Source organism: Symphalangus syndactylus, chromosome 5 (genome assembly GCF_028878055.3).
Source record: "Symphalangus syndactylus isolate Jambi chromosome 5, NHGRI_mSymSyn1-v2.1_pri, whole genome shotgun sequence".
NCBI classification, from domain to species: Eukaryota; Metazoa; Chordata; class Mammalia; order Primates; family Hylobatidae; genus Symphalangus; species Symphalangus syndactylus.
The window spans coordinates 86,639,614-86,651,631 of NC_072427.2; the positions used below are offsets into that span (position 1 = coordinate 86,639,614).

Below are 12,018 nucleotides of genomic sequence, written 5' to 3' on the forward strand. Positions count from 1 at the left end.
TGAGGGGCACATCTTCTGACCGGCTGGGTCCGAGGCAGGTGGACATGTGGACCTTGCCCTGCCTGCCCCTCTGGGTCTTTGGCTGGTGGGGGCAGAAGGGCTTCAGGGCGTTCTAACAGCTCGGCCTTGCGAACCCAACAGGTGACAGAGGTGGACGAGCAGGACCCTCAGATGTAACCAGGTCACATCCTGTCCTCTGTGGGTGGCCTCAAGTCATCATGTAGTCCAATGGGAGAGGCTGATGGCAGTCACTGCCTCTCGGGACCCCTCCCCCCAAGGCCCCTGGCAGGGGCGGCAGGAGCAGGGGAGGAGCTGACTCAGCTGCTGGGCCTGGGGAGTCGGCTCACAGGGCGATGCACACGGACTGTGTCTCCACGGACAGAGACCCCTCAATTACCGGGAGTGGGTGGGTGCCCGAGCTCACCACAGAAACAGGCTGGGTGTTTGATGGGCCCCAGGTTAGCTGATGAGTCGTGGTGGGCCTGGCATTGTGCCTGGGGTGGGCACACAGCAGGGAAGTCGCTGGGGGTCAACGGGGAGGAGCTGAATGATGATGTCCTGCTTAAACCTCCCGAATGGCCATGCCAGCCTGACCCCTAAGAGCCCAAAAGCAGACAGGGGGGCTGGGGACCCTCTCAGGGACCCTCTCGTCGGCATCCTCAAGGGCGCCAGCCAGTGGGGCTGTAGTGGGGATGGCGCCAGGTGGCGGCCGTTCGGCTCTCTGAGGAGGCAACCCTCAGCTCAGTGCAAGAATCCAGGCTCTGAGGCCCGCAGGCCGTGGGGGGATCCTGGCTCCAGGGTCCATAACAGCCAGGCCCCTGCCTCCCACAGCCACCGTGATGAGTCACCGGGTCCCGGACCCTGTGGCCGATACTGTGAGGCCCATCAGAGTGTGGGCTGTTAGTGACAGTGTCCATTACCTGCTCCCACAAACCCCAAGAAAGTCAGGATCAGGAGAGGTGATCCGCTGGCAAAGACGCCCAAGACAAAACTGAAGAGGGGAGACAGGAGAATGGTGGCCCAGGACAGGAAGTTCAGGAGGGTCCACGGCCTCCGGGCAGGCTTAAACTGCTCCCCTGGAAACACGCCCTTCTGATTATATATCTCCTGGAGCGCGTCCTAGAAGAGTCGACAGAGAAAAAGGAAGCATGAGCCTTTTTACAAGCTATTATTTCAATGCAGGAGATTGTTGGCAATGAAAAACGACTCAACCTAAAAAAAGCGCCACATCAATTAAGAGGACAAATCACAGAAGCTGCAGGTGGGAGCGAAGCTGTTTTTGGAGAATCTCTGGTGGCATCAAGAGCTCGCAAGCAGATCAACCCTTTGACCGAGGAAGTCTCCCAGGAAAATAATCGGTCAAGAGAGCAACGCTGTGAATACCAACATCTGCCTGCCCAGCACTGCCCAGGCCACCCGCCACGCCCCGCCCCTCCCACGAGCCAGAGGCAGCGGGGGTGGCAGGTGTGGCCTGTGTGAGTCCCGCGGCCTGGATGCAAATCCCTGCAAAGCGCACTCTCAGCTGCACGGCCCACGGAAAGTTCCTTAACCTCGCCTACCTCGGTTTCCTGGCCTGGCGAAGGAGGCTAATGAGGAGCTGGGAGGAGAGAGGAGCCTGGCCAGGGCCACCTGCAGAGGGTTCTGTCTCTGGTGGGAACATCAAGGGCACAGGCTGGCAGGAAATCAATCACCACGCCTGATAGAGCAGACACTCCGCAGCCACTGCCCATGGGCGGGGCAGCCCGTGGGACTCTAGGATGCTTGGGAATTAGTGAAGGGCACCATCAACCCTCTCTCTCTTTTTTTTTTTTTTTCTTTTTGAGATGGAGTCTCACTCTGTCGCCCAGGCTGGGGTGCAGTGGTATGATCTCGGTTCACTGCAACCTCTGTCTCCCGGGTTCAAGCAATTCTCCTGCCTCAGCCTCCTGAGTAGCTAGGATTACAGGTGCCCACTACCGCGCTAAATTTTGTATTTTTAGTGGAGACAGGGTTTCACCATGTTGGCCAGGCTTGTCTCGGACTCCTGACCTCGTGATCCAACCACTTCGGCCTCCCAAAGTGCTGGGATTACAGGCGTGAGCCACCACACCTGGCCGACCCGCTGTCTTTTAAAGGTGGTTGGAGACTGTTAACACTGAGCTCACTGGCTTCAAGAGATTTTATTTTTTCTAGTTGATCTCTTCATGGTTCTCAGCTTCCTGCTGGAAACTGGGCTTGGGGTGCCCCCTGCCAGCCGCACACTGTGTCCCTGCAAAGGCAGGTGTCATCGTGTCCTGGCCACCCCTGAGCACCCAGCTCCCTGCCTCTGGAATGTCTCCGAGTGTCCTGGCACACACATTTTGGCTGTGTGCTTCTTGAACTATGTTGTTCGTATAAATTCAAACTTCAAGCCTGTTGGAGGGCAGGCCTGTAATTATGAATTCCTAGGCAGACTTTCTTGAGCCCAAGAGGAGAAAGGCAAGTTTCAAGGCCATTTCTCTGTGCTGGGAGGTAATTTTCTTTTCCAGTTTAACCTTCTTGAGGGTCCAATCCTTAGAGGGTCCCAGCATCATGTGGGGTTTTCGGTTCTAATGTCCCACCTTGAATGAGGGGAAATCTTTATTTTCTGTTTCCATCACAGCTCAAGACTTCGGGGGTGGGGCAGGCAGAAAGCACCAGCTGGGCATGGTGCTGCTGGCTCCCAGGCCCAGGACTGTGTTTCAGCCCCACCTCCCTTTCCAGTCCTGGAGATTTCCGTTTTTTTTTTTTTTTTTTTTGAGACGGAGTCTCACTCTGTTGCCCAGGCTGCAGTGCAATGTGGCGATCCCGGCTCCTGCAACCCCCACCTTCTGGGTTCAAGCGATTCTCCTGCCTCAGCCTCCCAAGTTACAGGGATTACAGGCACGCGCCACCAAGCCCAGCTAATTTTTGTATTTTTAGTGGAGATGGGGTTTCACCCATGTTGGTCAGGCTGGTCTTGAACTCCTGACCTCAGGTGATCTGCCCACCTCGGCCTCCCAAAGTGCTGGGATTACAGGCATGAGTCACAGCACCTGGCCAATTTCCCTTATTTTCTTGAGAGCACATCAACGCATTTACGATGATATTTTTTACACCCTGGGAGGATTTCCTGGTTATCTCCTCTCCCACAAGGCCGACAGTGGAAATCGAATGTCCCATGCATTTGTGTGTATAAAACAAAGAGAAAGTAGTTGTTGGGCTGAGTAAGCCGTGGGGGAAAGAAATACGAACTGAGTGTGGTGTTCAAAACAATGCTCTAACATCCCTAATTTGTTTCTATTATACAAGGAGACTAGTGACCATCTATGTCTGTTACATACCTGTAATTTCTTTTAAGAAAATGAAACAAATGTGACCAAGTATTACCAGCCATAGTCATACAGGCATCTTGTTACCCTTCATACTTGTCTGTAGCTTGTTAATTTCTCAAACATTAAGAAAAAGGTGTGGTGGCTCATGCCTGTAATCCCAGCACTTTGGGAGGCCGAGACCGGAAGATTGCTTGAGCCCAGGAGTTCAATACCAGCCTGGAAACATAGTGGGACCTCATTTCTACAAAAATAAATTTTTTGAATCATTAGCTGAACATGGTGGCTCACGCCTGTAGCTCCAGCTACCCAGGAGGCTGAGGCAGGAGGATCGCTTGAGCCCAGGAGGTCAAGGCAGCAGTGAGCCAGGATCGCACCACTGCACTCCAGCCTGGGTGACAAAGTGAGACTCTGTCTCAGAAAACAAAACAAAACAAAAACAAAAGCAAAAAACAAACAACAACAACAAAAAAAAAAAAACGAAGAAATGAAAGAAGGATCAGGAGTATTTGGGACCTGGGTGGCACTCCTGTCTCCCACGGAGCTCCCACGTGTCACCTGCCTGCTCGCCAGCACCCCTTCCACAGCCTCTTCAGGAGACCAGGACCCTGAGCGGGAGCAGAGCCTGCTTACCTTCTCCTGGTACAGTTTATGAAGCCACTGAGCTGCTTCCTTTTCATCCAGCGGGATGTCTTCCAGAGGAAATCTCCTGTTTTATGAAAAAGACTCAAGGTAGGGTGAATCCTCACATGACCTCACACTAAAAAGAGGGCACAGGGGAACATGTCGTGTGCCAGGGTGGCCTGTGGGCCCCACTCGTTCTATCACATCTCACTCTCGATTTCTTTTTTTTTTTTTTGAGATGGAGTCTCGCTCTGTTGCCAGGCTGCAGAGCACTGGTGCAATCTCTGCTCACTGCAACCTCTGCCTCCTGGGTTCAAGTGATTCTCCTGCCTCAGCCTCCCGAGCAGCTGGGACTACAGGCATGCGCCACCACGCCCAGCTAATTTTTTTCTTTGCATTTTATTTTGGTAGAGACTGGGTTTCACCATGTTGACCAGGATGGTCTCAATCTCTTGACCTCGTGATCCACCCGCCTCGGCCTCCCAAAGTGCTGGCATTACAGGCGTGAGCCACTGCGCCCGGCCTCTCACTCTCAATTTCTAAAAACAAACATTAAGTGATCTTCTCCTCAGGCATTTGCCCTGAGTACACAGTCAGCCTGGCGTGGCGGTGAGAGGCCAGGATGTGGCTTTCTGTGCAGGGTGGCGGCAGCGTTAACCCCAGGGTGCCCACGAGTGATTTAACCGGGCAGGCCATGCCCCTGGCCCATGAGCAGGGTGGTCATGTATGAGCTCCCGAGAGTTCTGGTCTTTCTTAATATGTTCATTCTTTAGAGACAGTCATGACTGAGAGTGTCTTTCATTAGGCAAAGAAGATTATTTCACAAATGAAATCCACTTGCTTCAAATATGAAAAGTATTAAAAATGTAGGCATTTTAATCTCCATTATGAAATAGCTGATTTCAGTTTGGACACTAATTTATTTACATAACTAATCTACCAAGTGGATTAGCAGCCCACAAGTTGACATGTCTACTTGGTAAGATAAGCAGGGCAATTACCTGACAAATCGAATTGGAAAATTTTAAATAAGTAACATGTTACATCTCTTATTTTAAAAGTCAGTTGGAATTTGAGTAAGTACACGGGGTAAGCCACTCACATATGACATATTAAAATCTTTTAAATACTTTTAAAATTTAATAAGAACACCAAGTTTGCCAGCTAGGATGACAGCAGTGATTCTAAGGCAGCAGCGATACTGTGTGTACGGGAGCTGGGACTCAGGGGCTGCCACGTCCACAGCGCCCGTCACTGAGCCACACAGCAAGACATCAGGTAGGCGTGACCTGTTTTCACTGGTGCCCAGTTCTCCCTTCCCTCTGGGCAGTTAAGAAAAACACATATCTGAACAAGATGGCTACTATTCAAAACAGGCTATTCAGGCTATTAATTTACATAAACAGGCTGTCTATATAAATTAAACAATAAAATTAAAAACACACTGATATAAGAACAAAATTTGGCTCATGTGTCTGAAGAGTTTTCTTAGAACATGAATGTACTCTTTCATTCAAAACAATTATGAAAGTTATACGAAATTCAGAAAATCTTGCCTTACAGTCAAACTGATTAAAATTAAATTCATTTTCGGCCGGGCATGGTGGCTCATGCCTGTAATCCCAGCACTTCGGGAAGCCGAGGCAGGCAGACCATGAGGTCAGGAGTTCAAGACCAGCCTGACCAACATGGTGAAACCCCATCTCTACTAAGACTACAAAAATTAGCCAGACGTGGTGGCATGTGCCCGTAATCCCAGCTATTCGAGAGGCTGAGGCAGGAGAATTGCTTGAACCAGGAGGCGGAGGTTGCAGTGAGATGAAATCGCACCACTGCACTCCAGCCTGGGTGACAGAGCGAGACTCCGTTTCAAAAAAAAAAAAAAAAAAATCATTTTCTATAAAATTTTATTGAAAATTAACTTCAACATTAACAAAAATAAAATGTGGTTTTCTCTTAAAAACAAAAACAAAAACAAAAGGAAAAGAAAAACACATATCCCTGCCTCCCACAAGTCGCTTCCGTAAGAGAGCATCTTAACAGCGGGCGCTCAATGCTGCCTCTTCCCTGCGACAGCTGTCGGAGAATCACTTTGCTAAGGAAGGGAGGCTCCATGCCACCAGGCGGGGACAGCTGCGCTGCCCTGAGCACTGTCCGGGCTCATCGTGGACCTTTATGAGGGAGAAGCAAATCGCTGCGTTGTAAGCCAAAAAAAAAAAAAAAAAAAACCAAAATTAAGATACACAGGTAGGAACCTGCTGTCCACGGGCAACCGCAGTGCCTCCCAGCGCCCAGGAGGGGGCGACGACGCACCTCAGAGCGGGAAACACCAGGCTGGAGCTGCGGGGTCCACCAGCGAGGTTTCCACAGCCAGCTCCACGCTCTAGGGTCACGCGCCTCACACTTCTGTCCTAGGAACTGAGGAACTGAAGCTTTGGTGGATGGGGATTCCACCTATGGATCCTCACCCCATCAGAAGTGAAAGCTGAGTCTCGTTACAACACAAGCACATGCCAGCACACGCCACATACCAGCACCCGCCACACACCAGCACCCACCACACACCAGCACACCTCAACACACGCCACATGCCAGCACACACTACACACCAGTGCACACACCGGCACATGCCAGCACACGCAACATGCCAGCACATACACCACACATCACATGCGAGCGCACACAACACACATCAGCAAACGCCAGTACACAACAGCACACAGCACACATGCGGGGTTCACAGGGCTCTGCTGCACGCTGGTGAGCAGAGTAAATAAGAACAGCTTCACACTGGCCCCAGGTTCCACTGGCACGGGGAGGATTTGCCACAGACGCCACAGAGGCTTCTCTGTCTACAGTGAGGGGAGGGGCCTGCCCAGAGGCCCACGCTGGCTGCCTGTGGCCCCTGACACACACAGCCCCACGTGATACACACCACACCACACATATGTAATTTATACACACACCACCCCCGATTCATATACACACACCACACACACCGGTGCACATTTATAATTTATACACACCACCTCCACCACCCCCACATATGATTCATATGCACACACCACACACACATTTATAATTTATACACACACCACCCCACACACATCACATAATTTATACACACACCACACCACACACACACCACCCTCACATATATGATTTATATTCACACACACTACACACACCACACACATATAATTTATACACACACACACCATGACACACTATACCACACATACCCCACACACCAAACCCACCCATTTTGCACACACATGCACATTTATAATTTATACACACATACCACACACAGTTCAGCACACACCACACACAAATATAATTTACACACACCATACCTCACACACCACACACACATCACACACCCATACACATATGTAATTTATACGCACACCACACTATACACACACCACCACACACATCGCCCCACAATAATATATAATTCATACAAATTTTTACACACATACCAAACATATATAATTGATACACACATATATAATTTATATGCACACTATACTGCACATGCCACACCCATATACAACACACACATAATCTACACACAATGCACATACGTACACCACACATGCACATGTAACACACACACCATGCACACATCACATATACCACACACATAATACACACCACACATACACATCCCACATGAACACACACACACCCACACATACCCCACATACAGGTTTTATTGTATGTCTGTTATATACATTATGAAATATATAAACATAAGAATTAAAAATAAGATAAAAAGTAAATATAAGAATTCTATTTTTTTCTGCACTCCAGGGTGTCACCCTGAGCATCTGCCTCCTGGAGCTGACTCAAGCCACCTGAAGGCCCTCGGCCCAGAGGCCAGCCCTGGGGACAGGAGAGCCCTGCAGCTGTCCTGCATACATTGGCCCTGCTTCCCCATGGCCCCGGGCATCGCCACCAAAGCAGGAGGAAGGAGGGCCAGCCCCATGCTGTGGGGAGCCTGGTGCTATGATGGCATGGCTGCAGGCGCGCACGGGGACACTGCTGCTCCTCAAACAGCGAAGCGGTGAGTGACCTGAACAGCTGAAGCCTCACAAGTTCAAAGCGAATATTTATTAAAATATGATCGGGCAAAATAAAGGCAGCGGCAGGCAGGACGGCGGATGAGGAGTCTCTCCGTGGGCAGCTGTGGGGCACCCGAGGCAGAGGCACCGTGCCGCTTGGCGGGTGGCCGGGCTCCTCCATGGCCAGTGCTGACCTTGGGCAGCCACTCTGACCGCCCAGCCTCGGGCCACCACTAACCACCCATGGATGAGAGCAAGACGTGCCTCCAGGGCTCCTCTCGTGAAGATGACTGAGGCCAGCTGTGGCCAGCATCTGGCACAGGGCTACCAGCTGCTATCATCCCCTCTCATGTCCTGTCCCAGCCTGCCATCTGGACCGTCCAGGGCCCCGGTCAGTCACCGCAGCCTCCATGGTCCACAGTGGCTCAGAGCTCCCTCCCAGGGGTTTAGGCACATAAGGGAAAGAACTCTCAGCTCGTGGCCCCACTGACCGTGGGTCGGGAGAAGAACGCCTCCAGCTGTAATCAGCCAGTCCTTGCACTTCAGAAGGGAGTGTTACCTAGCTTATGTTTATGTTCACAAACCCTTCCTGGAAACCTCCTATAGTGCGGCAGAAGAACTGGGTGGTGTAGTTTTGCTTTGTTTAATTTGTACATGCTCAGGCTCTTGAGATTAGAATGTAGAGGGCCTGTGGCCACCGTGGGCAGGCTGGGCTAACCAGGACGCACACTCAGTGGGTGGTGGTTGGATTGCAAATATGGAAACACACATAGTGACGGCTCTGTGCAGCTTTACACATGGCAAGGAGGGCCCTGCCTTTCTGCACACACTTGAATGAAACCAGAGACTGACGAGCTCAACAAGGGCCATTCAGCGCACGGTTTCTTCGTTCTTCCAAGGCCTGCCTGAAATGACGATTTGTGCTGGAATCAAGGTCACAACCCCAGCCTGTGTTTTAAGTCCACAGGATTTCTGGGTGGATTTTCTCCTCTACGTGAGCCAGAGAAGCTTGGAGAGTCCAAGGGCAGCAGTGGCTTGGTGGCGGCACCCACAGCCCTGACTGTGTGGGGGAAGAGACACGCTGCCCTGAGGAAAGCCACTGGTACCCTGCAGAGCAAGTCCCAGGCTCCTCCTAGGGTATAGGCACGCCACTCCCATTTTATTTCACTGGGACAGGACAGGGGCCCCAGAGCGTTGAAGCCCCAACTCTCAAGACGGGGTTTGAAAAAGGCTCTTCGGCCCAATGTGGTGGCTCACGCCTGTAATGCCAGCACTTTGGGAGGCCAAGGCGGGCAGATCACTTGAGGTCAGGAGTTCGAGTCCAGCCTGGACAATATGGTAAAACCCTGTCTCTACTAAAAAAATACGAAATTAGCCAGGCGTGGTGGCTGGCGCCTGTAATCCCAGCTACTCAGGAGGCTGAGACAGGAGAATTGCTTGAACGGGGAGGCGGAGGTTGCAGTGAGCCAAGATTGAGCCACTGCACTCCAGCCTGGGCGACAGGGTGAAACTCTGTCTCCAAGGAAAAAAAAAATCAAACAGGCTCTTCCTTTCCCTTCAACCACTGTCTCCTTCAGACACTGCGGTCCCTCGCGTGCTGCGGCTGCCATCGCCAGGGCCAGCAGAAAGCCACTCCCATCACCAGTGCTGCTTCAGGCCTGGGGCTCTGCAGGGGGTCCCGTCCTGCCCACCAAGAGACCTGCCTGGGTTTCACCCCTCGGTGAGAAGTCAGCACCGTATGCCCCCCAGGTCGTGTGACTGCAGGCCCCAGGAGACTTACAGAGCCCAGTGGGGCTTGTGACCAGGCCCGCGAAGGGACAGAGCATCTTACAGAGGGAACTGCTGGGGCTTCCCAAGGAGGCAGAGGGAGAGGACGGAGGTGGCCCCGAAAGCCAGGTCAACGATTTCCCCAAAGGAATGAAACACACCGTGGGCAATGGTGAGTCTCCCCACGCATCCCCCGTGTCTCCGTGTCCTCTCCGTGGCCTGCATCCTGAGCCCCGGACGAGTCCTGCAGGACCTCTCCTGTGTCTGCTCAGCGGGGCCGGGCTGCAGACAGGCCTTCCGTGTGAGTTCCAGCCCTCGGGGCTGTGGGACGTGGGGCCTGGACCCAGCCACCCTCCTGGCCTCTGCCCAGCGCAAGCTCATGAAGGTATAGGGGGGGCGGCGCAAGAGCCACAGGGTCTGGCCTCACCTCACGCACATGTCCGCCTCGTACTTCTTCCCATAGAGGATCCCCAGCAGGGACGGGTTCTTGTTTCCTCTGAAGTTCAGGGTTACGTCATAGACAGCTGCGACTGTGGGAGGAGACGGGAGGGTGGGTGACTCGGCCCAGGCGGCTGCATGGCCACTGCCAGAGGGAAAAGCAAGTTCCACCTGGGACCCGGCCCCGTCCTGGGGAGAATGCGTGAGGGGTCTGGCCCCGTCCTGGGGAGAACACACCAGGACCTCTTCTCCGAGTTTTCTTTCCCCCTCTTTCCCCGTTCTCCTCTGTTGGCGAGGGCATTTAGTGGCTGACATTTCCCATGGGTACTGACGCTGTGAGTGTGACCCTGCTGTCTGGCTGTTTTCTGTTCTTTGTCCCTTTCTTTTATTTCGACTCCTTTTGGATTAATAAGATATGATAATGATTATTTTCCCTTCATAAGGTTTTGCATTATGTATTCTTTATTAGTTGTTTCTCATTAATTAGCATTTTATCACCTCAAAACCTGACGCGGGAACCTCGGGGCGCCAACTCCCTCACTTGATTCCTTCCGTGGGAACCTTGCGGCGCCGACCCCCTCACTTGATTCCTTTTGCACTTTTGCTCTTCTGTGTTTCACATGGAATGCACTCTTTTTTTTTTTTTTTTTTTTTTTTTTTTAAGAAATCACTGTTTTCCGTGAGCATAGCGGTGGCCCCGGCTTGGGCGGTCTGGGGCTTACCTGTCCCCCGGAGGCACCTGACCGCGGTGGTGAAGCCCTTGGTCCGCGGCAGCAGGTGGTACTTGAGGACGGGAAGCCCCTTAGCAGCCGCCACCTCCATGCTGACACGGTGCTTGGTCTCCGTGAAGCGTGTCCCCTCGCAGTACAGGAGAAACTAGGATCAACGCGGAGACAGGGTCACTCCACAGAGCAGCTGGGGTGGATGCGTGTCCAGGCCAGGCCTGCCTCTCTGATAGGCAGCAAAGGCTGTGGCTGAATTTGTGGAAATCTTGGAACCACTTTAGCGAGCAGCATGGGTTATGACTGAAAGGTGCTTTTATTCTAGGGCCACAGTCTGCACTCCAGTCACACACGTTCACTCACACAAGAGAGCTCTCCAGGGAACTTTCCAGAAAGAAGTGAAACATGAAGGTATGTTGGGGCAGCAGCCTCTGATCGGTGTGAAAACAGAGAGGGTTTCATCCACTTGCCACGGCATGAGTTAGAAATGTTAACAGCGGGCCAGGCACGGTGGCTCACCCTGTAATCCGAGGACTTTAGGAGGCCGAGGCGGGTGGATCATGAGGTCAGGAGTTCGAGACCAGCCTGGCCAACATGGTGAAACCCCATCGCTACTGAAAATACAAAATTAGCCAGTCGTGGTGGTGTGTGCCTGTAATCCCAGCAACTTGGGGGCTGAGAGAGGAAAACTGCTGGAACCCGGGAGGCAGAGGTTGCAGTGAGCTGAGATCACGCCACTGCAGTCTAGCCTGGGCGACAGACTAAGACGCTGTCTCAAAACAAAAAAAAAAAAGAAATGCTAACAGCAGGCTGGCAAGGTGGCTCATGCCTATAATCCCAGCACTTTGGGAGATCAAGGTGGGCAGATCACCTGAGGTCAGGAGTTTGAGACCAGCCTGGCCAACACGGTGAAACCCCATCTCTACTAAAAATATAAAAAATTAACCAGGTGTGGTGGCAGGCACCTGTAATGTCAGCTACTTGGGAGCCTGAAGCAGGAGAATCGCTTAAACCTGGGAGGTGGTGGTTGCAGTGACTGGAGATCGCGCCACTGCACTCCAGCCTGGGCGACAGAGCGAGACTCCGTTT

General features: G+C 52.3%; 1 protein-coding gene across 7 annotated transcripts in view; it reads right to left on the bottom strand.

The window, feature by feature from the left end:
• AGPAT3 (1-acylglycerol-3-phosphate O-acyltransferase 3) overlaps positions 1-12,018 on the bottom strand; it is a 121,726-nt gene that overhangs the window by 5,123 nt on the left and 104,585 nt on the right. For all 7 annotated transcript variants that reach the window (XM_063640536.1, XM_063640533.1, XM_063640532.1 and 4 more), the window contains 4 exons: positions 10,930-11,083; positions 10,197-10,299; positions 3,942-4,017; positions 921-1,119 (listed from right to left, as the gene is read on the bottom strand). In XM_063640536.1, the coding sequence (XP_063496606.1) occupies positions 921-1,119; positions 3,942-4,017; positions 10,197-10,299; positions 10,930-11,083 (532 nt within the window). The remainder of the gene's footprint in view (positions 1-920; positions 1,120-3,941; positions 4,018-10,196; positions 10,300-10,929; positions 11,084-12,018) is intronic.